We start from the raw sequence: 27134 nt of genomic DNA, 5'->3' as shown, positions 1-27134 counted from the left end.
AACACTTTATCAGCCTATGTTTTAAAAACACTTTTCCAATTTTATCATACTTGAATAATACAAACACAATTAAAAGTAAGGTCAATTTGGAATTAAAAACCTCTATTAACTCCATCAGTCTTTTCATTTATGCTTCCTTCCTTTGGTCGTACGGCCTGAAAGACTTTCCCCTTGTACCCATGCCTTGTACTCTATGAAAAACATGCCCACGTCCTTTTTAATGACCCTGAGCACAGACCATCACTTACTGAACTAACTTAAATGTGGCCTTTTTCTAAATCAATGATACTAAATTTCCCTTTGCATTATGATAAACAATGTTGAACACCACTCAGGTTGGATGCACTGGACAACAAATTTTAATGAGGCTACAATACCAGCCAGTCTCTATTCCCTTGAAGAATTGCTTTCTAATATGGTATAAAATTTCACCAATGATTCATCATTCTTACAATAAATTACTTGTTGCCTTAAAAAAAAAAGACTTGCCCTTTGTAAAATTATTTAAAATTTATTTATATTTCTTCCATTGTTTTATTTTTGACATTTAACTACTTAAATAATAAAAATATTTTAATATTTCAAGTAAAGTAAATGATGACTTTGTTTATTGTTTATCATTCATTATTCATTCTTCACCAGAAAGAATGAAAACTTTTGACCATTTGTACTTCTGATATGAATCTATTTCAGTTAGAAACAGAAAAAATTAAAGAAATGGAATCAATCTTACTTTTATTGGCTTCTTTGGGTAAAGCTTTGATGAAAAAAAAGGCCAACGTCAGAACATCAGGCTATTGGCTTTTCTGACTGCAGATTTAGGATTCACTTGGTAATGTGTTGGATATATGCATTCTTGTAATATTAACTGTTATAATTAATATTTAAACTTTTTTCTATTATTTCATGTTAAAGTCACAAGTGTTCGTAATAACAAACTGCTCCACCACCTACAAGTATTTTGTGAAAAAATTCAGAGACAAGGTTTTTGTTTAATGTGGAGCAGTGGCATTCTGTGAGTACATAGGAAGAACAGCAGAGATAATGCTGCACTTACTTCCTCAGCAGGTATTAAATTCGGGGCCCAAAGCACTGACTGTCTATTTACCATATGCCATGTCCTTGTTTTTATGGAATCGAATCTCAAGCCTTCCATCAATTCAGAATAATTAGTTATCCTCCTTTGCATGGAGAAGAGCAGAAGAGTACATTTTCAATTATTAAAGACTAATCAAAAATTTTAAGAGCTTAGCCTTCCAAGCCTTTTCTGGAAAACAATTGTTGTTTATGATAAATCATCGATGTAAGAAGATGCTTTGTGAATTGGAACCAAGTGAGTGTTACTAATTGATGTACGAATAAAAGCAATTTTCTTTCAAGGTTCTGATAGCTTGGCAATCTGTCAATTCAAGTTTCAGTGGCTTATTCATTTTATATTTTGTATTTCCATTAGCTTCTCAACATTGCAACTCTGTAAGGCCTTTGAAAGATGATGTAGATAAAATGTGGGACTGAACTCGGTTTCCAAACCTTCCTTTGCAAGGGTGGGCTGGTGGGGTTTGGGGGAGGTATGAAGGCCCTGTGCCTTAAGCCTTCCGGGGAAAATGGATGGAAAACATAACAAAATAAAACAAAAGCTAGCAAATAACCTTATGAAAGCCGTGGTTTACAATCTGTTCCGCCTCAGGCCCTTAGAGGCCTTGGCTTTATGAAGGGATCTTTAATTCAGTGGTTCTTGACACTGAGCAGCAGACAGAAGTCAGATCCCCTACACAGCCCCTCCTACCAGTTATTTAACTGGTCAGGGTGGGGCTAGGACATCAGTAGTTCTCTGAAGTTCCAGTGTTAGCAAGGGTTGTGAACCACTGTTCTACTCCTATGAATACTGAATAGTGTCTGTAGATGGAAGAAATACCATAAATATATACATATCTTGTATCTCCTTTTCTCTATAATTTTGGACACAATAGCTCAGATAAAAATGCATTAAATATTTCATGGAATGAATGGGGGCTCTTTGCATTTATATGTTTTCTCACTCAGATGTTCTAAGAATATAATTACCATTACGGATGTTTTCAGACTTGAAGAGTTTGAACATCTTGGCTATAAAGCAGGGGTCCCCCAACCCCAGTACTAGCCTGTTACAAACCAGGCTGCAAGGAAAGCTTAACTGAGCTCCGCCTCCTTTCCACCCCACCCCCCAAACTGGTCCATGATGCCAAAAATGTTGGGGACCACTATCAAGTACCAAAGGTGGAGTTGAGATTGTGGTTAAAACAATCACTCATATAAGTTAAATTGTGCTCAAGACTAGTTCTTGACTTAATCATGAGGGCTGAAAAAGTTTACTATAAAATGCTGGGCAGAGAAGCCTTAAATACAGAGGGGATAAAATAAATCTAATGTGACCCATCCTTACCATGAGTCTGACACCTGGATAACGCTTGTGGTGCTTTCTCCTACGTTGACGATCCTTAAGGAGCTTCTCTGAGAAGGTGTAAAAGAGACAGGATGGATTCCCTTTTGCTTTTGGGCTTTTTACATGCCTCTAAAATATGTCTCTCTGGGGTGGGTGGCATTGTTGAGTGCAATGAATACAGCTCATTTCTCAAGGACCTGAAAGCTCAGACCACAGAAGTTGGTTCTCTCTGCAAACTTAGTGGACCTTGCAGGCAGGACCCATTTTCTGGGTGTGCTCTGCAGCATCACATTCAGCTCAGGAACTTACAGAAGAGGCTGTGAGTGTGATACCTAAGTCAGAAATGTGTGTGATTACTGTTCTTTGTGTAGTGTGCACAGTTCCATTGCCAAGAAGTAAAAATTGCTTTTGGTCCTATGAATTTGCTTTTTTTTAAATATTAAAAATTATATCTGAGCGTCACATGCAAAAATAGGTCTGCAGAGAAGGGTCTGAGAAGATCCCAGCACTTACTTCTCAAGAGCAGTTATATTTAAAATATCTGAGGTAGGAAAATATTATGACATAAAAATGCTAGAAGCTAGAAGAGTCTATCACAATCATAAGAAACTCATTCCAGATTTTAACAACCTTATTAACGAAGCCTTTACTTTAATTTATTAGAAAGCTCCTCTGTTGTAGATCATTTCTTGTTCTTTTGTCCTAAGGTTGATGAATAAAAATTGGACGCCATTCTCCATGTGATATTTCATTATGAACCTAGAGGCATTTGTTAGTTTCCTATGCAAGTTTCCATTTTCAGCAATAAATAAACTCAGTGTTTCTGCCTTCTTATTGGTTCTGATTCCTTACCTGGCATTCTTGCAACTTTGCTGGTGAGTGTGGTGACCTCCTGAAGACCTCAGGTTCAAAGTTATTGAGCAGAGTCCATCACTCTTATTTAAGTAGTCTCTCCTTTCTAGTCCAATTCCTTTTCCTAAAATTAAAAAAATGTATACGTATGCTTATATAAGATAGCTATAAGAACATATGAATTGATCTACATATCTCAAACTACTTTGGGGCCACCGTGTAGATGGCCCATAGTCTCCCGAACTGCAAAATGTCCATAAGGGAACTGATGTTCCCCAGTCAGGATCTGGCCCCTCCCTGTGCTCCTCACTCAGTGACTACTCCACCGCTCACCCAGGTGCCTGTACCAGATAAATGCAATCATTTTTGACCTCTCTAACTACTTTAACAACCTTTCATTAAATTAATCTGCAAGTCCTATTGATTCTACTTCCTAAATATCTGTTAATGCAGCCCATTGCCCATCACCTCTACTACCACTGATGGTCATCCCAGGGTAGAGATGGTTTACCTCTCACCTGGATCTCTTGCCTCCAGTCCATTCTTTAGATGTAAGCCCGCGTGTTTTTTCTAAAGTAATGAATCAGCCATGTTACTCCCACCCACCTTCTTGAAACCCTCTCATGACCCGCTTCCTCTACGATAAATTTATAATTCTAACCCTGTCACAGACACCCCTTCACCAGGCTTCAGCTGGTCTTTCCTGTCACATCTCTGACTTCCCTTGAAAGCCATTTTCATCCTCTTTTAATTCCCCAAATTTACCAGCTTTCTGTTGCCAGTTTTGAATACCATTTCCTCTTCCTGAGACACTGCCCTTTGAGTGTCAGCTTAAACATTTCACTTTCTTTGGGATACTTATTTCTGACCTTAGACTAGTCATGGTCCCAGTTGTATGTTCCCCAGTGCTTTTTTCCCCCGTTATTACCATCATTTGTGGTTGTTGGTTGGCTTGCACAACACTTTTTGCTATCTTTTTGAATTTTTATGTTCTTTATAACAAGAGAGTAATGTGTCTCTTCATCTAATTATTTTCCTAGTTTTCTTCATCTCCTACAATTAATTTATAACTCAATTTTGGGCTCAACTTTCTTTATTTTTTTAATTGAAAAATGAACCTACTGATTAATACACATTAGAAAAGTATGCTATTGTATCAGCTTTTCTGACCTCCTCTTAAATGGATTATATTAAGTTTTGAGTTAATTTGTGAGAATTATCCTGTAAGTAGTATAATGGAGATATGGGCAAATCATGTTTTAAGATGAATTATTTTTAAGACTTCATGAAATAAATCTTCTCGGCTTCTAAATAGGAAGATTAACACTTACCATATATATCAACATAATTATATTTTTTCCTCAAGTTACAAGTTTATCAGGTGGGTGTGGAGAGTTAGAGAGATGGTGGGAAGGTTTTATAGCATGCACCTAGGGGGCAGGCTGAATTGTTCTGTTGTTTTTGTGTGGCTTTGAACAGCTTGACAAAGGATACTCCACAGTCTTGGTGCTTGGTGTACTGAGTCGGACTTTGGTGGATTAGGCCCTTGCCCAGGGATGCAGGTTATCACAAAGGTCAGGGCAGGTAGGACATGCCTACTCCAGAGTGGATTTTCAAGTTCAGTCTAATATGGGTCCATATGAGACTTCAATTTCCAATGAAGGACCACATATTTTATTTAGATTCTAAGTCTCATAAGTCATCTTTAAACCAGCACAGCTCCTATGGCTTTATTTTATTTTATTCTAATTTTTTTCATCTCTCATAATATTGACATTTTTGAAGAATCAAGGTCAGGCTTCTGATTGACCAATAACCTGTATTTTCGTTCACTTTTTTTGGTGATGTGTGTTCTTTGTATTTCATCTCATCAGGGGTTATGTGGCATCATTTTGTCTCATTAATGATGATGTTGCTTGTTAAGGTGGTGTCTACCAGATCTCTTCATGATGAAGACATCTTTTCTCTTCGAATTTACTAAGGTATCTCTGGGGTGTCACTTTGAGATCATGTGAAGATCCCGATTAACAACAACTTTTCATCCAATGGTGTTAGCTTGTATGGATGGTCCTTGCTTGTATTCATTATTATATTGGTAGTTACAAATAGATATTGTATATTTAACCATTCCCTCTACATTTTTAAGCTGACATTCTGTATAAAGAAGCTTTTTGTTTCCTCCCTCCCAACCACACTTTAAAAAAATTATTATTTTAATATTATTCCTATGAGCTCATAGGTTCATTTTTTTTCCAGGATCATTTGGCCAAAAGTAAACTATTGCTTTTCCGAATTTTTTTTCAGGGCTTAATCTATATTAATGATGCATTTTCACACGACACTTCATAGCCAGTTGTCTCTATGAAATAACGTATTTTAAGAAGTAGCATAGTGTGCGGTTCCATTTAAAAACATTTGCCCCTTCCCTGATTTTGATATGTTGTTGTAGTCAGGGTTAACGTTTCTCTCTTGCCTAACAACTATGGTGGGCAACTATTATTTTCTTTTATATTTCTTTGATGAATTTAACATGAAATCAAACCTGTTATTGTTATTAAAATTTTGTGGGATAAAGTTGTCCTTAATCAGGCACCACACACAGAGAGATTCAGGGGTTAGCAAAGTAAGTTTACAGTTGTTTGTGTAGAGAAAGATGGGCGGGCCATCTTATTACAGGTGCTTTGGTAACTGCTGTGCCCCCACGCAAGGGTAAACCCACTTTCGCCCGCCCCTCTACACTTCTCTCTCCTTCTCTCTGACACTGCACATGCAGTTAATACCCTCTCTCATCTTTAGGACCGAAGATTCAATGATGAAATCGACAAGCTAACTGGATACAAGACAAAATCACTGTTGTGCATGCCTATCCGAAGCAGTGACGGTGAGATTATCGGCGTGGCCCAAGCGATAAATAAAATTCCTGAAGGTGCTCCGTTTACTGAAGATGATGAAAAAGTAAGATTCTGTGCCTTTTGTGGCTTGCACTCTCCGTCTGATTACTGATTGCTGTTCTCCCTGAAAAGGACAGGAATTATGTGAATAGCTGTTGGATTAGCCCATTCATGAACCGAGGAGCTTTTTTTCATGTTACACAAAATATAATGGGAGCTTTTTTATATTTTATAGAATGTGACATAATTGAAAATAATTACTGAATCTTTTTCTTAGCTTGCTTTTCATTACAAGCCTCAGCAGCATTCTTATTGTTCCCAGGTGTTTATCTTCCTTGTAAGTAAGCTTTTTAAACAAGAATCATACCACTGAGGCACATGGCCCAAGAGAAAATAGGGGAGTTAGGAAGATTATTGTGTTTCAGAGACTCAGCACTTTCTCTTGTACTTTTATAATTATTGCAAAGAATTGTTTTTTCAGTTCTTATAGAAAAATCTCAATAAATGAACGTTATTTGATTGTTATTCTAAATTGCTAATGATAAAAGCATTTTTTATCCCTGAAGGGCAGTTGACCTTAGTAGAAGCAATGTACTTTTTGCTCAGAAATTTTAAGGTCTTTTACAAGTAGTTTATTCACCATCTCATATTAAAAGAGAGGCTTTTCAAAGAACTGAAGTTCTGGCTTTGAAGCTCTTACATTCATACTAAATAGAATCTGGTAGAATATTTACACAATTTGCTTAAGTTTGATGACTGCCATAATCCTATCTGATTTAAAAAGAGACTTTATTGAGGTCATTTCCACAGCTGAATTTGAACAACCCAAACCCGGGAGAAAGTTTATAGACCCTGAGGGCACGACAGAACCTCAGACAGTTTCTCACCAATTCAACAAACAACAGTACTGTGCAGGGCACTAGTGCTGATGTCCTAGGAAGCATAAATAGAGATTTCTTTTTTTTTTTTTTTTAAAACAATTAAATGATCTTTATGTATAGAAGAGCATAGTCAAGGTCTTGTGTGAGTCACAGATCACCTGGGCCAAGTCAATGAAAACAGAGCTATTTAACAAACCAAGCATATAAAATGCAGGTAAACATTTACTCTGTTTCTTTTTTTTAATTAATTTTATTTAGTTATTTTTCAAGTACAGTTTTTGTCTATTTTTCCCATCCCAGCCTCCCCCACCCCTTGCTCCCCACCTCCCTCCCATTTCCACCCCCCCTTAGTTCTCGTCCCTGTGTCCTTCCTATTTGTTCCTCCAAATCCCTCCCCCTTTTTCCCCTTAACTTCCCTTCCCTCTCCCCTCTGGTCACTGTCCCCTTGTTCATAAATAGAGATTTCAAGCATGTTAGGCCATCTTGGAGCTGCACAAAACAGAGGGCAAGGTCAACAATAAGATGGGCTAGGATGTACTCTGGGTGCCTAAGAAAGACTCAAGTGAAAAATCTGAAGAGCTTTCTTGGAAGCGATGGCATTTGATCTGAATACTGAAGAAAACAGAGGCCTTCATGAAACAGAGGCAGTGAGAAGGTGAGGAGTTTAGAAACGTACAAAAGTTTCTAACTTTTTTCAACATGTAGGTTGACGCGTGCACTGGCCCGCAGTGCCTGCAGTGTCATGGATGAGACATGAGACAAATTCACTTGGACTACTGAGTCCTGTGGAGGAAAAGGGACAGCATGGCTTCTCTCTCAAGGGGAGAGTGCCCAGACCCTTGCCTACACAGACTTTTGTTGTTGTTGGTTTTTTTGGTGCAGGAGTTCATGTACAACTTATTAATCAATGTCAGGGAGTAAACAGTAGATAACATACAATGAACTATTAGGGCTTCTTCTAAGTCAGGGTTTATCAGCTAAAAAGCTACAAAACTTTAGGAAAACAAACTCATTTTCTGCCCAGGCCTTTATAATTTAACTAAGAGCATTCTTAGCAAAGCAGGCTTCATAGGATTTTACATATCCTTTCTCAGGCCTAATCACCTGGGGAGTCTGCCATTCCCAGCACGGGGCCACACCACCCTCTGTCATTGTTTCAGGTTTAAGTCAGGCAGAGGAGGCAAATAGCCAAGAAATTTTCGGAGACTTCTCATGGACTCAGGGGAGTCAGGCTTCATCAAAGCTGAGGGGCGAGTGTCCATCACCCCCTTTCTCTATAGCCCCCCAAGTCCTTCCCTGGGGCCTCCATGTGATCATGCCTATTTTAGGTGGTTCCCCCCTTGGGGAATCTTACCTGTCATTGGGTAACTGATCAAGCATTGGGGGTCAGTTAGAGATGAAGGAGCAGAAGCAGCACTCCTGCCAGGGAGATAAGCTTTGTCTCCTTGGTGGCTTATGGTCCGAAGGTCATTCACTCAGGCTTATCCATGGGGGGATTACAGCTCCTGAAACCAGGCAGGGCAGTTACCAACAGTAGGTCACTATGCAAATGTTTCCAATGTACAAATAAAGCAAAAATTTTACTTTGTGCATTTGTACTGAAGATGACAGATTCCTATAATAATGTGCTTCTTATAAGGATTTAGATAGAAGGACGTGGGTTGTGTACCTTTCTAAACACAGCTACTACCGGCCACGGACATCTCCCAAGCATTTAGTTTATACACAGCAGTAGTCCTGCCTTCACTCTGCCTTTTTTATTTAATAGGATTCCATTATATATTTAATTCTCATTTCTGATTTCATTTGTGTTAGATTTGTTTTCTGGAGTTAGGGCTTCATGCGCTTTGAGTAGTTTGCACAGGGCTTTGCACCTGTCTTGAATAGCATCGGGGTTTAGCTCTGCAGAGAGCAAGGGCTGGGACCCAGTTCCTGCTTGGTCAAGGACGAGCAGCCTGCTCGGGGCGAGTTGCTTACTCTCCGACTCTCGATTTCCTCATTTGTTAATTATACTATTCATCTTGCCACAGCATGAAAATGAAATAAGATTATAAATAATAAATACTTTGAAAACTATAAGAAAGTAGGCAAGTGTAAAACATTACTTTTTATTTTTAAATTTTATTTCCCCAGAGTTTTAAAATGTCCTATTTTTGTTATTTATCCCCGGGCAAATTATTTCTTAGATTCAATTGCATTTGAGTATTTTCTTGCACCACATGTTATATTTTTCTCCTCTGCAATTATCGCATATTCTCACGGTAGTATTTTATTTTCCAACCTTTCCAATTGCCTTCCTGATTTAAAAACCCCACTCTGGTCTCACTTCTTGGAAGAAGCCCCACCAGTTAGAGCAGTTAGGTTGTGTTCACGCAGGTCATGTGGGTGACACTGGATGGACAGTATTTTATCTCAAATTCTGTTTCTGCTTATCATTCTTTCCTGCAAGGATTCTGTATGTTATCAACCAAACAGGATTGGTGAGGGAGAAAAGCACAAAATCTAGAAAAGATTAATGGGATAGAACAGGGTCTAGATACTTATTCCAAATAAGAGAAGGCATCAAGGCATAATGGCCACACAAAGGCCATGTTGTGTGTCTACCTGGCTCGAAAAGCCATCTCTGCTGCAGCCTGTGTAACCTTGGGAAAGTTATTTAGCTTCTCTGTCCTCCAATTTCTTTGTCTTAGAAGAGATATTGTAGCAATAACGCTCATCTCGTAAGGCTATCGGGAGATTCAATGAATACAGGGGAAGGACTTGGGAGGGTGCCTAGCACATAGTAAATCCTCATAAGAGATGAGCTTTTCCTAACAGCACAGGTGAGATACGGTCAGGTCTCAGTTTACAAAAGTTACCTCTGTGTGACTTAATTAAGCATAATCTATATGGCATTTCCCCTGTTGGAATTTCCACAATGAAATGAGAGGGCATACTTTATAAATTCACAGTTCTCAAGTATGATTGTTAATGTGTGTAGTTTTGCTTGATAGTACAAGATTATGCTTCCACCAGTTTGTATTCTATTTTTAATGTGAAGTTATTTCTTATATCTATGTCTACATGTGAATGCAGCCTTCCATTTTTAAGAATTATAAAGTTTTCTTCTTTTTCTTTTCCTACATACCCTAGTTTGCTTAGTCACTGTCCTATGACTGACAATTTGGGTTGTTTGCAGTTTTTCATGAATACAAATAGCCCCCGAATGAACATCTGCAACAAATTACCTTTTCCTTTTCTGTTATTTACTTGGGGCATATTCCAAAAACTGAAATTACTGAATCGAAGGGCAAGAAACATTTTATAATTCTCATTGCGAGTTATCAAATAGCTTTCAGAAACATTGAACTCATTTCCAGTGGCAAGAGCACATGTATACCTCTTTTGGCAGGGTGCTGCCAACTTCATTCAATTCACGTTTTAAAACTCAAATTACTTTTCCTTAGTTGGCCAGACAGGCTTCAGACAACATCCTGCCACATTCACCAGTATGAACTCATCAATGGAAGTTTCGATGCTATCTACAAGTTAGACAGTGAGGGGGAATGGAAGCCTGGTGATTGGAGCTGGGGAAGGAGCTCCGGATCAGGTCACCTTCAAGGCAGGTTCCAGCAAGTTGCTCAGTCCCTGTTACTTCAGAACTTCCGTAGTAGGGTTTTTGTGAGGAGTAAAATAGATAATAGATGTAAAGCGCATCGGGTAGCACTAATTATGAGTAAATGAGTTTCATGAAATCTCACCATCTATTTCAAAGTCGAACTTTCATTTTAATGACATTAAAATCATTATGCTCTTTAAAATCTTTGCATAATTAGCAATAATTTAATCACCGATGGTTAGAGTTTTGTGTGAAATGTATTCTACCATATGTACATATTAATAATTTAAGTTACATACTGACAAATTATGAGTTTGGTAATTCAAGTTGGAGGTGCATACAAAGACAGATTATAAGGAAGAGATGATTAGAATTTTCTGGTTCACTTCATGGGTATCCAGCAAATGCTTCTGTTTTTCAGTGATATGTACAAGCTAGCTGATTTAGGGGGTACGACATCCCATTAATTTATCTCTTCAGTATTCCCGGGTGAATAAAGAGAGGTTTTCTTTTGCAGAATAAAATAATGAGAGATGGGAGCAAACATTTGTTACCAAGATGTATGGGTGCTCCTGATGAAACCTGGTATCTGGGAATGAGCACGGGCTCTTATCCGCCATGACCAGGTGGCCTGTCCCAGGGCCCGGGCATGGTTTCTCATGGGGGTGTTGCATGAAGGACATGTGTATTGCAGTTGCTTTCCAACAGCCGGCATGTAAGTAGTTGTGGCTGAAAGTTGTTCTTTGGCTGATCTCCATAGGGTTCCTTTAGCCTGTGGTCACCTCTCTCCAGCTCATTATTTAGAGTGTTCAGCTAGCCTGCTGCTCTCTTTGGTGCCAACATGTTCAGACACCCTGCAGAGCTGGGATGCAGCCAGCTGAGCTCGGCTGCCTCAGGAATGGCCACATTCCAGGAACTTGTGGGTGGTGCTGCCCTTCCTGCCAAATGGTGTTGAGGATGGTGCATGGATGATGCTAATGAACCTCACAGAAGGTGGAGTTTTGTTATTTGCAATGGACCGGAGACTCGCAGGCAAAGAATAGGGAAGATTTTACAAGTTCTTGGCTGTACATTTTATAAGCTGTTCTTGACTGTGTAAAGGCTAATGGTTAGGGTCCCGGTAAGGTGTCAAAGCTACAAAAGGTATTACGGTTCACTTTATTGAAGAGGAAGAATGTTGGATGCATCACACTGTGAGGAGTTATACATTGGTTGTCCCAGAAGACTGAATGCAGCACACAGATGTGTGACTTGCATGGAATTTGACTGACACGAGATTGATTTTCTTTTTGAAAGCCTTTAGACATGGCTGCAACCTGTAGTTCTACCACAATAACCAATGCTCAACCCAGTCTGTTTAATATCAAGTCTACACAACGGGAGCAAAGATGGACAGGTTTCTTCTTGCATCTTATGATGAGTTAGTTTCTACACAAAGGTACTTCTCAAAAAGTCATTAAAAGACTTAGTATATACATAGTTAGTGAGATTAACAGCTCTGTATGGCAAGTTTATATGTATTTCTATTAATACTCCATTGTCTTTTGGATATTCAAATGCTAAACAAGAAATGAATCAACTAATTATAAGAAGAGGCCTTTGTGTTCCTATCTCATTTCCCCCCTTTCTGCCTATATTCCAATTAACTTAGATTTTAAACCCGTTGTAATAAGATTATAATTAATAGTCAATTTAGCAAAAGCATTTTTAAAAGCCTTGACAGATGGCTTATGATTAAAAGTTATCTTTGATCAATAAGGTTTCAGTCCTGGAAAAGTTTGGATCGAATCTGGTAACATAATTGCAACACTTTACATTCAAGCTGTCTAGTCCTTGTGAGCGTTCCCTTTAACAGCTATTACCCACACCCCATATAATCATGTGAAACTGCAAGAGCTTCGGAGACCCATCCGTTTATGCACCATGAGCTCCCTGGACTCTCTCCAACTGAGAGATTCAGTAACAAGCAAGATTTACAAGAAGACTCTTACCAACAGCGTACTCGTCAGAAGTCAGGGTAAACTTCAGGGAGTTTTTCTCCTGGAGGAGTATCGTTGTAGACTTCTAGCTCTGTTCCCTACCCCTCCCTTGGGCAGTCTAACTTTGGGGTAAGAAGGCAAGTCTGCTTGCCAGGACCCAGTTTAGGAGTTAACACTCAAAAAAAAACCACAAAAACTGGTCACCCTGCCCCCACAAGACTTGGCCTTGCACTTCCCTCTTCCATACTTTTACTTATATTCCTAGCTAATTGCACAAAAGCCTCCTCTTCTTCACCTGCTTTCCAGGCTTAAGTGAAATTCATCATCTCAGACTTCAGTGGGCTATTCCAAAAGTGATTATTGTTTGTCCTTACTAGTAGTTTTTCATATTTTATAGTTTAACATTTTTTCAGATGTCCCCAGGGATTGAAGTTGGATTTTGACTAACCACGACCAAATACTCAGGAAGTAAGAAAATCAATAATTAAAGAATTGACAAAACGAACGGCAATACCTACATTTGTATTTCAGATGCAAATAATATGTGGTTTGCCTGCAGATTTACAAACCTCTTGCAAAAATTCTGATGTCCTTTGGTGGCCTATATGCTGGTGCTTATAATTTCCTGCTTCCTTAACTTCTCTTTTTATGTTTCTAAAAGTTATCAAGGAAATGATAAGTGCTTAGATATAGAATCCTTCCATTTATTTCTTTTTATATGCTTTGTAGAACATTGTCAGATAGTTTTCATTTATTGGGGACATAGCAGGACCATGAACTAAACGAACGACATTATGTACAGGACAGTAACTGCAGAATGGGGAGGACTTTGAGTGATCATTGATCCAAACATCATTTTTAATGACCAAATAGTGTTTCTTTATGTGGAAGAACCATTCATTCATTCACTGATTATTGAGTTTCTGCTTTCAGACACTACTGTTTGAGGCACTGTTCCAAGTACTGAGGTTAAACTGATGAATAAGACAGACAAGAATTCCTGCCTTCTCAGTTTACATTCTTGTGGTGAAGACAGACAGTGAACAAAGTGATATATAAGTAAATAACATAACTTCAACAAATGATTAGATATATAATTTTTAAAACTTTAGATAATCCAACATTTTTTCTGTAGATTTTATTCATGTGATTGTGTTAGCAATAAAAGAAAGTGGAGCAAAGAGAACTAGACATTGAGCTTAATAAACTGAGGAGCATAAGCCTGCTTGCTGATCCAAGGAGATGCAGTTTTATACCCCAGGGGACCACGACATTTCTTCACCAGGGGAATTAACGCTCCTCCCTCCCTGCTCCAGTACCAGATTGTTGGGGAGCACAGGGAGAGGTGCTGGGCCACAGAAGCCTATCACTCTAAATAGGGGTGTGTCTCCAACTAAAGCTCACAAAAACTTGGGGAGTTGATTAGTCATTTTGAAAATGTCCCTGGTTATATAACCTCAGGGGAACAAAGAAGCTTCCCCACCCCACCTCTCTCTCCTGCTCATGACCTGCACTTGCCCCACGCGCTCATGCATCCTTTCTCCATAGCCCTGTGCCTTAGCAGCCCTGTGGCCCGTGGCTGTGCAGATTCCATGTGCAGGCTCCAGGTAGGACCCGGAATACCTCAGCACAACAACAGTTGCAGCCAGGAATACATGCTAAGCTAGCCAGATGCTGGACTGGACTGGACTTTAATATGAAGCAAAAACTCTTGACAGTGGCCCTACTAAATATAAGATTGGACTACTTCTGTGGCGGGACAGACAGTGATGGGACAGTGGGAGGTCAGGAGAGGAAACTCCTTAATTTTACATCATCAGTAAAGTTTACCATGGTCCTGGCTGGTGTGGTTCAGCAGATTGAGTGCTGGCCTGTGAACAGAAGGTTGCCGGTTTGATTCCCAGTCAGGGTACATGCCTGGGTTGTGGGCCGGGGCCCCAGTTGGGGGGTGTGAGAGAGGCAACCACACATGGATGTTTCTCTCCCTCTCTGTCTCCCTCTCTAAAAATAAATAAATAAAATCTTTTAAAAATTAAAAAAAAAATTTACCATGGAATCCTGTGCAGGTCTTAGGAAATTCTCTTCCTGGTGACACCACAAGGACTTATTTTCCACTGGTAACAGTTAATAACAATTGTGCTTAATTAAGTCTAGGCACTTTCAAAAGGGCAGTAGAATAAGATCTTTCAACAGGGAGCAAGATTTGATCCAAAGCTCACTCTCAAAAAATAATGATAAATGTACAAATTCTTCAGCTGAATCTCCTTTTTCTTCTAAACTCCAGGACTCAAAGTTTGTGTTCCTCTAGGCTGTCTTAAGCACTAAACTTGGGGTACAGAAAAGTGTTGTCTTTTTATTATACTCACTTCAAATAGCTTTGTTCTGCATCGTCTCATGTGTATCAAGCCGTAATCACAGTATGAATTCCCCATCACCTGGACCAGGGAGGTTAAGGCCTCCAGGCTGCGTGTATACAGGGCTGGTCAGACAGGAATCCGGGGTATCCGGGAGGAAAAGGCGTGGACTGAGAGGAGTTAGGTGCATTCTGACATCCAGGGACCAATACCTCCATGGTTTTTAATTGTCGGTATTACATGAAATAAACTTTTTGTCAAGCCACTTCTAAAAATGCAAAAATGACAAAAAAAAAACCCATCTTAGAAACCGTCTCTCTGATTTATACAAATTGAACAAGGAAGAATGATCTGCAATCACAGATTTCAAATAATAAGCACTTGTTGGCAGAAAAAAATTACTATTGAATAACTAGAACAGGGTGTTGTGGATTCTTGTTTACCAGAAATTTCAAATTATGACTACGAACTGTTTTTGAATAACTAGTTTAGTGCTGCTTTTTTTTAATCTTAGAATGCTGAAATATTTTAATTGAAATTTTGAAAACTTAAATCAAATTATTTTTTGATTAAAAGCAAAATTTAGTAGAATTCCAACTATATTTGGCTATCTCTGAGTTGGGAATTTCTGTCTTTCTTGCTTTCCTTTCCTTTTATGATGAGATTATTTTATAATTATAAAAGTAATACACACTGCCCTGACTGGTATGGCTCAGTGGACTGAGCGCCAGCCTGTGAACCAAGGGTTGCTGGTTGATTCCCAATCAGGGCACGTGCTTGGGCTGTGGGCCGGGTCCCCAGGAGGGATGTGTGAGAGGCACCCACATATTGATGTTTTTCTCCCTCTCTTTATCTCTCCCTAAGAATAAACAAACAAACAAATAAACAAAATTTTTAAAATAAAAAATACAAACCTATTATAGAAAATTTGTAAAGTAGAAAAAATGAAAAAGCTAAAATCACCCACAATACCTTCAAAGATAATACTATTAGCATTTTTGGCATATTTTCTTATATTATTTATTTTTACCTATAAAATAGATATATTTCCAAATTTATATTATGCAGTACATATGGTATTTTAACATGCTTTAAGTAATTCTTCAAGTATGCAATTTATGTATGTATATTATATTTTACCATGCCATTATGTAATACTTTATTTAATTATTTTATTCCTCAGTTTTTAAGTTGTTTCCAAAATTATGTTATAATAAAATTATAATTAATGAACTTCTTCATAAATAAATCTTGGACCACATCTTAAGATAGCTATATTGAGTTGTTGTTTTGTAATCCATAAACTTGGGTAGTAATTTTCTATGGTTCAAACTGATGCTTAGAGTTACTGAGTCAAAGAGTTTGAACATTAAATTTTTATAACAGCCTTATTGATATGTAATTCACATACCGCCCAATTCACCCATTTAAAGTATACAATTTAATGTTTTTCAGTATAGTATAGAGATGTACAACCAATACCACACTCAATGTTGGAACATGTAACCACCTCCTATTAGCAGTAACCGTACATTTGCCTCCAGTTCTCTCAGTGCACCAGACTATTTCTTGTCTCTGTGGATTAATCCATGGACAATTCACATAAATAGAATCATACAATGTGTGGTCCTTTATGACTCACTTTTTCAGTTACCATAACGTTTTCAACATTCTGCTACATTTTAGCATGTATCAGTATTACCTTATTTCCTAAATAAGGAAATAACTTATTTCCTTTTGTGGCCAAATATTTGTGATATGGATGTACCACATTTTATTTATACAGTCATCAGTTGATGAACATTTGAGTTGCTTACACTTCTTGACTATTTATGAATTATGAGGCCATTGGCATTCACATACAAGTTTTTGTGTGAATATATTTTTATTTTTATTTATTTATTTTAAAATATATGTTATTGATTATGCTATTACAGTTGTCCCAGTTTTCTCCCCTTTGCCCTCCTCTGCCTGGCACAACTTCCCTCCAGCAATGCCCCCCTTAGTTCATGTCCATATGTTGTGCCTATAAGTTCTTTGGCTTCTCCATTTCCTATACTATTCTTAACATCCCCCTATTTTGCTCCTACCAATTATGCTTCTTAATCTCTGTCCATTTCCCCCCATTCTTCTCCTTCCCCCTCCCAACTGATAACCCTCCAAATGATCTCCATATCTATGATTCTGTTCCTGTTCTGGTTGTTTGCTTTTTTTTTTAAGATTCAGTTGTTGATAGTTGTGAATTTGTTGCCATTTAAATGCTCATAGTTTTGATCTTCTTCTTTTTCTTAAATAAGTCCCTTTAACATTTCTTGTATAATGGCTTGGTGATGATGAACTCCTTTAGCTTTACTTTGTCTGGGAAGTACTTTATTTGTCCTGCCATTCTAAATGATTGCTTTGCTGAATAGAATAGTCTAGGTTGTAAGACCCCACTTTTCATCACTTTAAATACTTCTTGCCAGTCTCTTCTAGCCTGCAAAGTGTTTTTGAGAAATCAGCCGACAGTCTTATGGGAACTCCTTTGTAGTTTATGGAAACTCTGCTTTTCTCTTGCTGCTTTTAAGATTCTCTCTTTGTCTTTAACCTTTCGCATTTTAATTATGATTCGTCTTGGTGTGGTCCTCTTTGGGTTCAACTTGTTTGGTACTCTCTGAGATTCCTGAACTTGTGTGTCTATTTCCTTCACCAAATTAGGGAAGTTTTCTTCCTTTTTTTTTCAAAAAAGTTTCCAATTTCTTGTTCTTCTCCTCTGGCAGCCCTGTGACTTGGCTGTTGGCATTTTTGGACATGCCCCAGAGTCTTCTTACTCTCTCCTGGTTGGTTTTTTGTTTTTGTTTTTGGTTTTTAGTTCTTGTTTCTTCATTCTGTTCTAGTTGATTATTTCTTCCGTATATTCCAAATCATTGATTTAAACCCTGGCTTCATTCCCTTCACTCTTGCTTCCCTGTAGATTTTTCTTTATTTCACTTAGTGTAGCCTTCATTTCTTCACTTATGCTTTTGCCATTTTCAGTGAGTTCTCTGAGCATCCTTATCACCAGTGTTTTGAACTCTGCATTTGATAGGTTGGCTTTCTCCATTTTGTTTAGCTCTTTTTCTGAGGTTTTGTTCTATTCTTTCATTTGGGCCATATTTCTTTGTTGCCTCTATTTGGCAGCCTCCCTATGTTTGTATCTGTGTATCAAGTAGAGCTACTTTGACTCCCTGTTTTAGCATACCTGTTAAGTTGTATGGGGCAGAGCCTTAGGTATTCGATAGGGTGGGGCAACCTTCTTCGCTGCTTTGTGGATCTGTATGTAGGGGAGGGGTTGTTGAGGGTACAATGCCACACAGGTTTGCTTGACATTTGCTCATTTCCAGTCATTTTACCCCTTTCCTGTCTGCAACTGTCGCCCCTCTAGCTGCTCCCTTGGTGGTGGTTCTCAGAGTGAGTGGGTTTGCATTTGTTCTAGGACAGTTGGGCCCTTTTAATGGCCTCTCTCAAGAGGCCATTTTTCTGCTGCCTCAATCCTCACTGGTTTTTACAGTCAGAAGTTATGAAGCTTTATTTTCCTGGCACTGGAACCTTGGGCTGCATGGTAGCCCAGGATTGGGATTGCTGGCTCCCAAGTTATCGCTTCCAGTTTTTATCAACCATGTATGATTGTGGGGCCACCTGTTCTGCCACCCACTTTGCTGCTGCAACCCCACCACCACACCACATCCTCTTCACCCTGCCTCCACATTTCCACCTCTCCTTCCTGTCAGGGAAAATATGGCTTTTCTAAACCCTTGGTTATCAGACTTCCACACAGTTTGACTTTCTGGTAGTTCTAGATTATTTTTTTGAGGTTAGTTCTGATCCTTCTTATGGTTGTACAAGGAGGTGAAGCGTATCTACCTATACCTTCATCTTGAACGGAAGTCCTCAGATTTCTGATATTACTTTATTTCCACTTTTTAGAGTTATTCTCTAAATAGAATAACTAGAGATGCATGCATTGCACAAGGACTTAACTAACCACTGATCTAAGTTAATTTTTTTAACTAGAAAAAATGATTTGCATAATGCAAACTGACCTAAGCCAATTTGGTCACAAACAACTACTAGACTGTTCATAATAGCTCTTAGGTACATCATAATAGCTTCCAAAAAGTTTGAAGTAGTTTAATGAGAGTTGAGTACTTTCTTATAACTTTCCTACCAGTTTTTTAAAAACATATAATCTTTATTATGTATTTTTCATTACCATTTAATCCCCTTATGCCCTCCTCCCCCCCTTAAAAGCATGTCTCAGACCCAATTCTGCTACATATAAAGACATTTATTTAAACAAAAATTTATTGGGAAGTTGGATCAAATAGCTAAGATACTGTGTTCAAAAAGTTTCTTGAAATCTCAGCTCTCTTTGTTTTGGATGATCTAAACACCCTTTGAAAGATTTCAGAAGCAGAATCTCTTTGCTCTTGTGGTGAGCATCAGGCAATCATAATTTTTTGGCCCCATGAAAAGATTGGATAGCCTCAGGCTCCATCCCTAAGGATATAAATTTGAACTTGCTAGATTTTTATATCTTACTAATACAGGGCTTGGGGGAGTGTCTTTAGAATATTATTGCTGATTCACATATCTTGAATACCACTCATTTCAGTAATTATAGTCCTTATATAATATCTTCTGCTGATTAATTTCACAAGCTACTAATTTCACCAGTGAAAGTCCATTTCTGACACTGGCAAAGCCTCAGGCTGTAGATGGCAGGTAGAGAACTCTGCAGCACCAGTGATGGCTGCATTTGGCCTAGGGCTTCTCGATTTCCCCCAGAGGGCAATTTCTTGATAAGGCAACCGTCTGCTCCTGGATGGCATGTTAAACTATCCCCCTCCACATGCACACAGAATTTCACATAATCTTTGCTAATGAATTTAAGGCAAATTGTGGACATCAAAAGAGCATGCAGTCTCTCAATGTTTGTCCTCTTAAACAAGAAAATAACAGACGCTGGTTATTAAGTGATAGGTGCTTTGTGTACGTTATTTCAACTAATTCCCACAAAGCTCAGTGGTGATTACTATCACCCTCATTTTATAGATGGGAAATAGACTGTGAGAGATTTTAAGAATGTGTCCAAATCACTCAGTTTGTATGTGGCAGAGTGGGGTATCTTCTCTGCTTCTCCAGCTCTTCAGGGCACATGGGAACACTTGGTGGATGGGTGTCCCAGCCTTTCCTGTGTGTCACCTTCAGTTCAAGCATTCATGCCTGCACTGATGGTGCTGGGTCTGAAGCACATGTGTGGGTGATTAAACAAAGTTTGAGATTCTACACACCAATAATTGTTGAGGAGATTATACAAGTGACTGGAACATCATTTCTAAATTACATTGTTTGCTGACATTTCAACAGTTCTTAAGTATCTGTAACCAGGTTTAAGCTTTATGTGGAAAACTAGAAAAAGTAATAAGCTTTTTAGTTTTAGTTAGGAATTATTTTAAAATTTCTATGATGGTGACTTTGTATATATATAGCTATGAAGTTAGAGAATTTAATATTTTTATTCCATTTTTGTGTTCACACTGTCAAATAACACAATATTTTACATGTACAGTTTTTAATGCATTTTTCTCTCCTGAAGATGTAAAGGGTCAGTCTAACTGCAATTTTATTTTGCTTTAAAAAGTTGCACTCCAAGTAAGAATTTGCAAATGGTGTTTCATTCACTGAGCAAAGAAGTGAGGTGTTCCAGTGTAAATTACCCTGCAGCCTACTTAGAGGGTTTTATTATCAGTTTAGCAAAATTATGAAATGTGCTGTTTAAATAAGGCTGCATTATATTCCTTGATGGAGTACTCAAATAGAATATAAGATGACTTGTAGCATACTTTGTAATTTTTGTTTTTTAACAGTGTATTAATTTTAAAAAACATACTTGAATATTTATTTTTTCCTTTGCTTCTTTTCTGTATTGGAGGTAGAAATGAAGCCATTTCTTTTCATCATTTTCCATTATTTCCTTTTTATGTCTCCCCCATGTGCCCTGGATAATATCCTGGCTAGATATGATTGTAGGCTGTTTTCACTGGCAGATTCTGCTTTCATTGCCAATCAACAGTGTTAAGGAGCATTGCCCCCACCCCCTTCGTATTCTGCACACTCCATTTAGAAATGAGAAAAAGTCTCAAAGGTAGGCACTACTATATTACCAAAGCAGGCAACCAAGTCCCCCCAGGGAGGTGCCAAGCTGGAGTGAGAGCATGTTAGGAGGAAGAGAAAGTAATGAACAGTTTTGAAAAATGAGGTTATGTAAGTTAGAGTTGCCCAGAGATGCTCTGAAGGTCTATTAGACACAGTTCTTGAAAAAGGGGTTTAAATGAAACTGAAATGTAATAATGAAACCCTTTCACTAGGGAGAATTAAAAATGATTCCTCACTAAAATTAATCAACACCATCAGAAGGCCAGAACATGTTTTGTTTGAAAAGCATAATCAAAGTTTTGGAAGAATTGCTGTCGATAGCATATAATAAGTGACTGGGAAATCGACACATTTCTTTAAAGGTGCCACCCAGTGTTCGATAGAAGTTAGTGGTTATGTCCACCGAAGCATCGAGGATTAGTCTTAGTCCAGCTTCGGTGCTTGATTATTTGCTATATTCTGTTTGCAAATACCTATATGCCCCTGTTTTCTTTTTGTCACTTAAAACACTTTATGATGAATTTTTCAGATCCCTTAATACTGTCATCACTTTTGCTTGCCATGAGTTCTCTGGTACTGGTGGTTTAATGTAACTGAAATTTGTTCCAGGTGTTTTGTGCAACTTTCTGTTTTAAAACCCAGGATGAGCTTTCAAAGTAAGCCATAAAATATTCTCCCCTGTCATGGAGACACAGAATGGCAGTGCCTGGATGAAGCTTTAAGTATCCGTTGCACCTTTTCAGTGTTGGACTCTAAATTTATTTTTACATCTCAGTTTAGCTGTTTGACGTGGTACTTTCATGATTGGAATAGTCATGGGATCTGACGGCAGTTTTGCCATTTTTCCTGTTCTTTTACATTCTGAGATGGACTGACGGGGATTATTGTCTTCTTCAGACTAAGACTAAATTCATTTTATTCTAGATCTAGACGATCCATTGTTTTAAGATTTGATCTTGATGCTTGTGGCTTGTTGCCACGGTATTCTCATTGCTTTATATTTTAAGGAACACATCCAGTTAAAACAGCAGAACTGTAAGAATTATGGCAAAGTTCTGGCCTGCAGCACAGGTTTCTTAAGCAAAGAAGAACTAGACACTAAACTGCTTCTTCCTTTCCTGTGCTCCAATTGTTTCCAGGGGGAAGATTATGCACAGATCATTGGGTTAAGCAAGGGCTATTATTTCCCCCTGCCATGAGCAGAGTGATGTCATTCCACTTCTCGAAATTGCATCCCTACCTGGATCAGTATATAAAACACAGTTCTATTTGTACTGGAAGTACAAGGTCATAGCTATTCACCTGGAAGGTGATCCTTTGTAATTATTCATAGAATAACACTCTCCGCCCTTCAGGGTTCAATGATATAAAATGTTTATGTTGTATTTGTTATGGGCACTAAAGGCAGGGAATTCATCCAGCTGATAGACCTGTGGGCCTAGTGCTATGCTTGGAAAGATAGTCAACTGGTGTTATATCCAAAGGACATAAGAATAATTTTCGAAGACCTTTCAGGGTTTTGATCTTATTTTATTGGCCAAGCTTAACCTGTGCAGGGGCGAACTCTCCGGGTGTCCGGAGACACGGTGCCCAAAAGGGCTGCAGATGAGAGTCGCGCCAAGCACTTACAGCTAAGTCCTTATATAGGGACGAGCAAGCAAGCGTTGAACAGAAGCAGACGTGGCAGTTAGCTATTTGCTGACAGAGACTGCGCGCGGGAACAGGGGGGGTTTCAAAATTCAAAACTAAACAGATTACAATCTGCCTATCTTGCTCTAAGCAGGGCACTCACATACTGCAGGATGTCTGCTCAGCCTTTGTTTGCATGCTGTTCCTTGTTCCTGTTTTGCTGTGGTCAGGCTATGTTCTCAATTTCCCAGATTTCAACACTGGAAGGTGGTAGAATACATGCCAGTTACACAGTTTGTTACATGCACTATCTCTGAAGATATTGGGAGCATCAATCATTACAATAACATCAAAATTTACATTGGTGGAGCCTTTAATCTTCACACATATATCAACACATGTGATTCTCTCAATATTCTCATGAGATAGGTAAGACAATTGTTAATTTTTTTAAAGAAGTAACTGCAGTCCGTCTTGTCTAGCAAGAAGTTAAGAATAGAACTGGGAGGTCAATATTTTTTTCTCTCCTTTTGCTTGGCCTGTCAGTTTTTATAAACAGTGTATTGGCTAGTCTCACTCATTAGGAACAAGAGGGATCAAAGTAAAGAGTATTCACTGAGTTAATGGTAGAAATGATGTCATTTAATGCATCAGAACGTACAGCTAACCAATCAGTAAAAGCAGGGAAGATCATAACAATGAAATTATAGTTCTTGTTAAAGAACTTGTTAAAGGGGTGAAGGTGATAGAAGAATCTTATGAATCCTCATGGAAAAATGTTAAGAGCCATCTTCTCTAAATGAATAAAAACGATAGAAAGCAAGGGTATATAAGAAATTGTTTGGGGTCCCAAGAATGTCCTTGGGTCCTACTCTACACCATCTAGATGCTTGGCTGCCTGTGGGTAGAGGGTCAGACAACAGTGGTCCCATTCGACTCTGTGTTTCTTTGGTGGGCAACACCAGTGGGTATCCCATTTTATGGGAAGAAAAATCCTGGTTGAGGAGGGTCTCCAGTAGCAATTACTCTGTCAGTGGTGTAATGTAAGTCTCCCAAGTGCTTCCTTGCCTGTTCACTCACAGATGTTGGAGCCTACAATGTTTCTGCTTTTACAGTAAAAAGAATTAATGAAGAATCACCTCTATATTTTAGCCACGAGAGTTGAGAATTTTTTAAAAAGATTGAAAAAAAGAATCTCTGTTCTCTAGCTATCATTGAAGTAAAGTACATGTTGTCATTCTTCTATTACAGCTTCTGTATCTGGAATCATGTCAAAATGCCAGCCTGGATCATTCTGACTCAAGCTGATGTTTGGATAGATCAAGGATTTATTTTGTCAAAAACTATTATATCAATCAGTAGCCTGCTTGGCTCAAGAACACTAAAAGAGGGGTACAACTATATAAATACCTACTGCCAATTATTGATTTCCAGCCAAATAGGTAATCCAATGTATTTAACAACAAAACAAACCATTGGAACAAAACTCTATATAGAATATACTCTTAAGAATGTAAGAAATAGAAATGTTGTTGGAAATAGGTTAAGAATAATTAGAAGATAGATGTTTATTGGAGAAGCAGATAGCATGAATAGTAGAAATATTTCCTTTTATCATCAATCTACCTAGAACACTATGACTCAAATGTTTTTGATGCAGGCATTTTAAAGCCAATGTAATTAAAGCCAACAGACACCCTGGAATCTTATTCTACCCTTAACCCCATTCCTATTCTGGGCAATTTTTACTTTCTACTTTATTAATTTATATACTGTTTGAAAACTTCTAAACTTTGGGTGGGTATTGTTTTTATTTAGAGCATAAATTCTGTTTGATATTTTATTATTGCTTAGATATGTTATGTGATTCAGTTGGCACTGGATAAATGAGATTGACTTATAGCTTTTTACATGCTATATTTAACTCTACTATATTTTATTAACATATATCCGGCATATTATTTTAGAATTAGGGAAAAAGCAGTAAAATATTGTTTAGTCTGTTATCACCGGGAAGCCTCCAAGAGGTTAACATCACTCCCCCAAAAAACATTATTATAAATGGGGGGGAAGGGGGGAAGGGTTTTCAGGAACATCTATAAAGGACACATGGACAAAACCAAAAGTGGGTAGGATCAAGGGTGGGAAGTGGGGATGGCTGGGGTGGGGGGCAGTGGTGGAGGGCAAATGGAGACAACTGTATTTGAACTACAATAATAAAAAGTTTTAAAAAAATAAATGAATTTTACTATAAGTGTAAATGTGCTATTTAGAGAAGAGTTAGACATTTAATTAGGGCCTCCTGTGCAGTCTGAAGCTGGGGATAAGAAGGCCCAAGCCCCACCCTGGCCAGGTGCCCCCACCTCCAATATATACCCAATTAAAAGAAAAACTCAGGAAACTTATAGGAAGAAGGTAATACTCTTCCTTTAGATAGGTTTTGGCAGCATTTAGAAACTCGTGCCTTCATAAGAATCTACAAGAGCCCTGTCTTGACTAGCCAAGAAGAGATTTTATGCAGGGTGTTTTATGAAAATTAGTACATGTATTTTCATTTCCAAATATAAAACTGTGTTATATTTTAAATATTTTAAAACCATACATCCAGGAACTTGCAACTTTGACATTTTACTCCTATTAAATTTTAATATAAAAACTGTAAGTTCTGGTACTGGTCAACCACATTATTTAAAAGGCAAAAGTAAGTATCACGATGATGACATTAAGGGTAGAATTGTAATCTGAGATGTAGAAAATTCAAGACAGAAGTGAATTCTCATTGAAGAAGCAGTTATTTGGTTGGAATAATTCATGTTTCCTTCTGAGATGAGTGCATGCTGACTAGCCATGTGTAGTTTGTACTAGGTTAACCCCTACTTCACCCCCATCCCTACCTGTCTCCATTGGTGCTGGGGATGTCAGTTTTGCTTGTAATGCAAAACAGTTTTGACCTGCCAACCACAAAAACTGTTCTCTCTCAAAGTGGGGAAATCCATCAACTATAATGAAGAACCTTGACAATGCATGCATATAATTTAGGATTTTGGCCCCAGCATATCAGTTGGTGAATCCATTTCCCCCTGGTGTAAATGGCATAAATCCCTGGCTTATGCATACAGGGATTCACAGAAAACAGTGTCCCCTGTCTTATAGAGGAAATGGGCCTTCATTTCCTTTTGCATCTGTAGCTCGCCTTGGGATATGATAGGAAGATTCAGCCCTGGGCAGAGTTCCTCTGAACTTGGTTCATTGTGTGCTGTGACTAATAGCTTTTCCTCACAACCACATTGAGAATTGATACTGCTTTAGGAAACGGCATTCCACTTCCCTAGTGAGTTGCTTCTCTTTCTTGAAGCAGAAGGAATTGCTCACATTGTCATCCTTATGTATTTTCTGATGTCACAGGAGCACTCAGGCTATCGATTTTTTCGAACTGTATGATAGGTATTGAGGACCACTTAACAGGATGCTGTACAAAACAACTGAATCAGATGCTGAGTTCACCAAAGTTCAGCAGGCAAGCCTACCCTGCTGCCCTCTCTGAGATATCATACTGAAATTTTGCTCACAGAAGTGATACATTTTTATGTACAAATAACACACTGACCTTGGTGCATCTGGATGATTCTGGTTAGTTCTGAGCAAGAAAAAAATATTTGAGCTATGAAAGATCCCAAGAAGGTTTCAGAGGCACTGATTTTGATGTACATTGTTCAGACAAGTCTCCATATTATATCAGGCCTCTATTTCTTCTTCATTGTTAACTGCAACCGTAGCGACAATGGTAACATAATCTAGTGAGGTGGTATAATCCCATTTTTAGCAGGAGGAAACCAATGCCCAGAGAGTAAGACAGAGCTCATAAGTGATAGAGTTAGGTCTGGAACCAGCTCCTAAATCCTTTTTTGTACTGTGTCTAAGTGAGAGAACAGAATGTACACCCCATTCATGAAGTGGCCTGTAGTGAGCAAAGCAAGTTGAAGGTGCCGGAAAAAGGCTAGGACAAGGCATCACGTTTTTCACTGCCAGAGATGCTTCTGCCTGTCCTCTGCTCTGTCTAGGTCCGTGCTCCTCCAGGTTGACATACTGAGAAAAGGGGCAGAGAGTCAGGAGTGGATTAGCCTGATGTGAGGAGCTGGAGTCCCCACTTTGCTGACTTATCTGAACATCTCCAGGTGGAAGATGATAGCAGATGTCTTCTCACCACAGGGGCATGATAGCTCAGCTCTCATTTGTCCATTCCTCCCCTTGTCTGTAGTTTTGTGCCACTGGGTGGGATTGCTCTTACCTTAACTTTGGGCAGAAATAATAAAAATGACTCTGAAAGGTAGGTTGTCTTTTTCCCTGGTTG

General features: G+C 38.5%; 1 protein-coding gene across 1 annotated transcript in view; it reads left to right on the top strand.

The window, feature by feature from the left end:
• Positions 1-27134, top strand: part of PDE11A (phosphodiesterase 11A) — a 312626-nt gene that overhangs the window by 35323 nt on the left and 250169 nt on the right. Inside the window, exon 2 of the mRNA XM_037130066.2 lies at positions 6071-6229. Within this exon, the coding sequence (XP_036985961.2) occupies positions 6071-6229 (159 nt within the window). The remainder of the gene's footprint in view (positions 1-6070; positions 6230-27134) is intronic.

This window comes from Artibeus jamaicensis, unplaced genomic scaffold (genome assembly GCF_021234435.1).
Source record: "Artibeus jamaicensis isolate MK-2021 breed Jamaican fruit bat unplaced genomic scaffold, CSHL_Jam_final contig_391, whole genome shotgun sequence".
NCBI classification, from domain to species: Eukaryota; Metazoa; Chordata; class Mammalia; order Chiroptera; family Phyllostomidae; genus Artibeus; species Artibeus jamaicensis.
The sequence above is the reverse complement of the archived record's forward strand: the minus strand, read 5'-3'. Positions and strand labels throughout refer to the sequence as shown.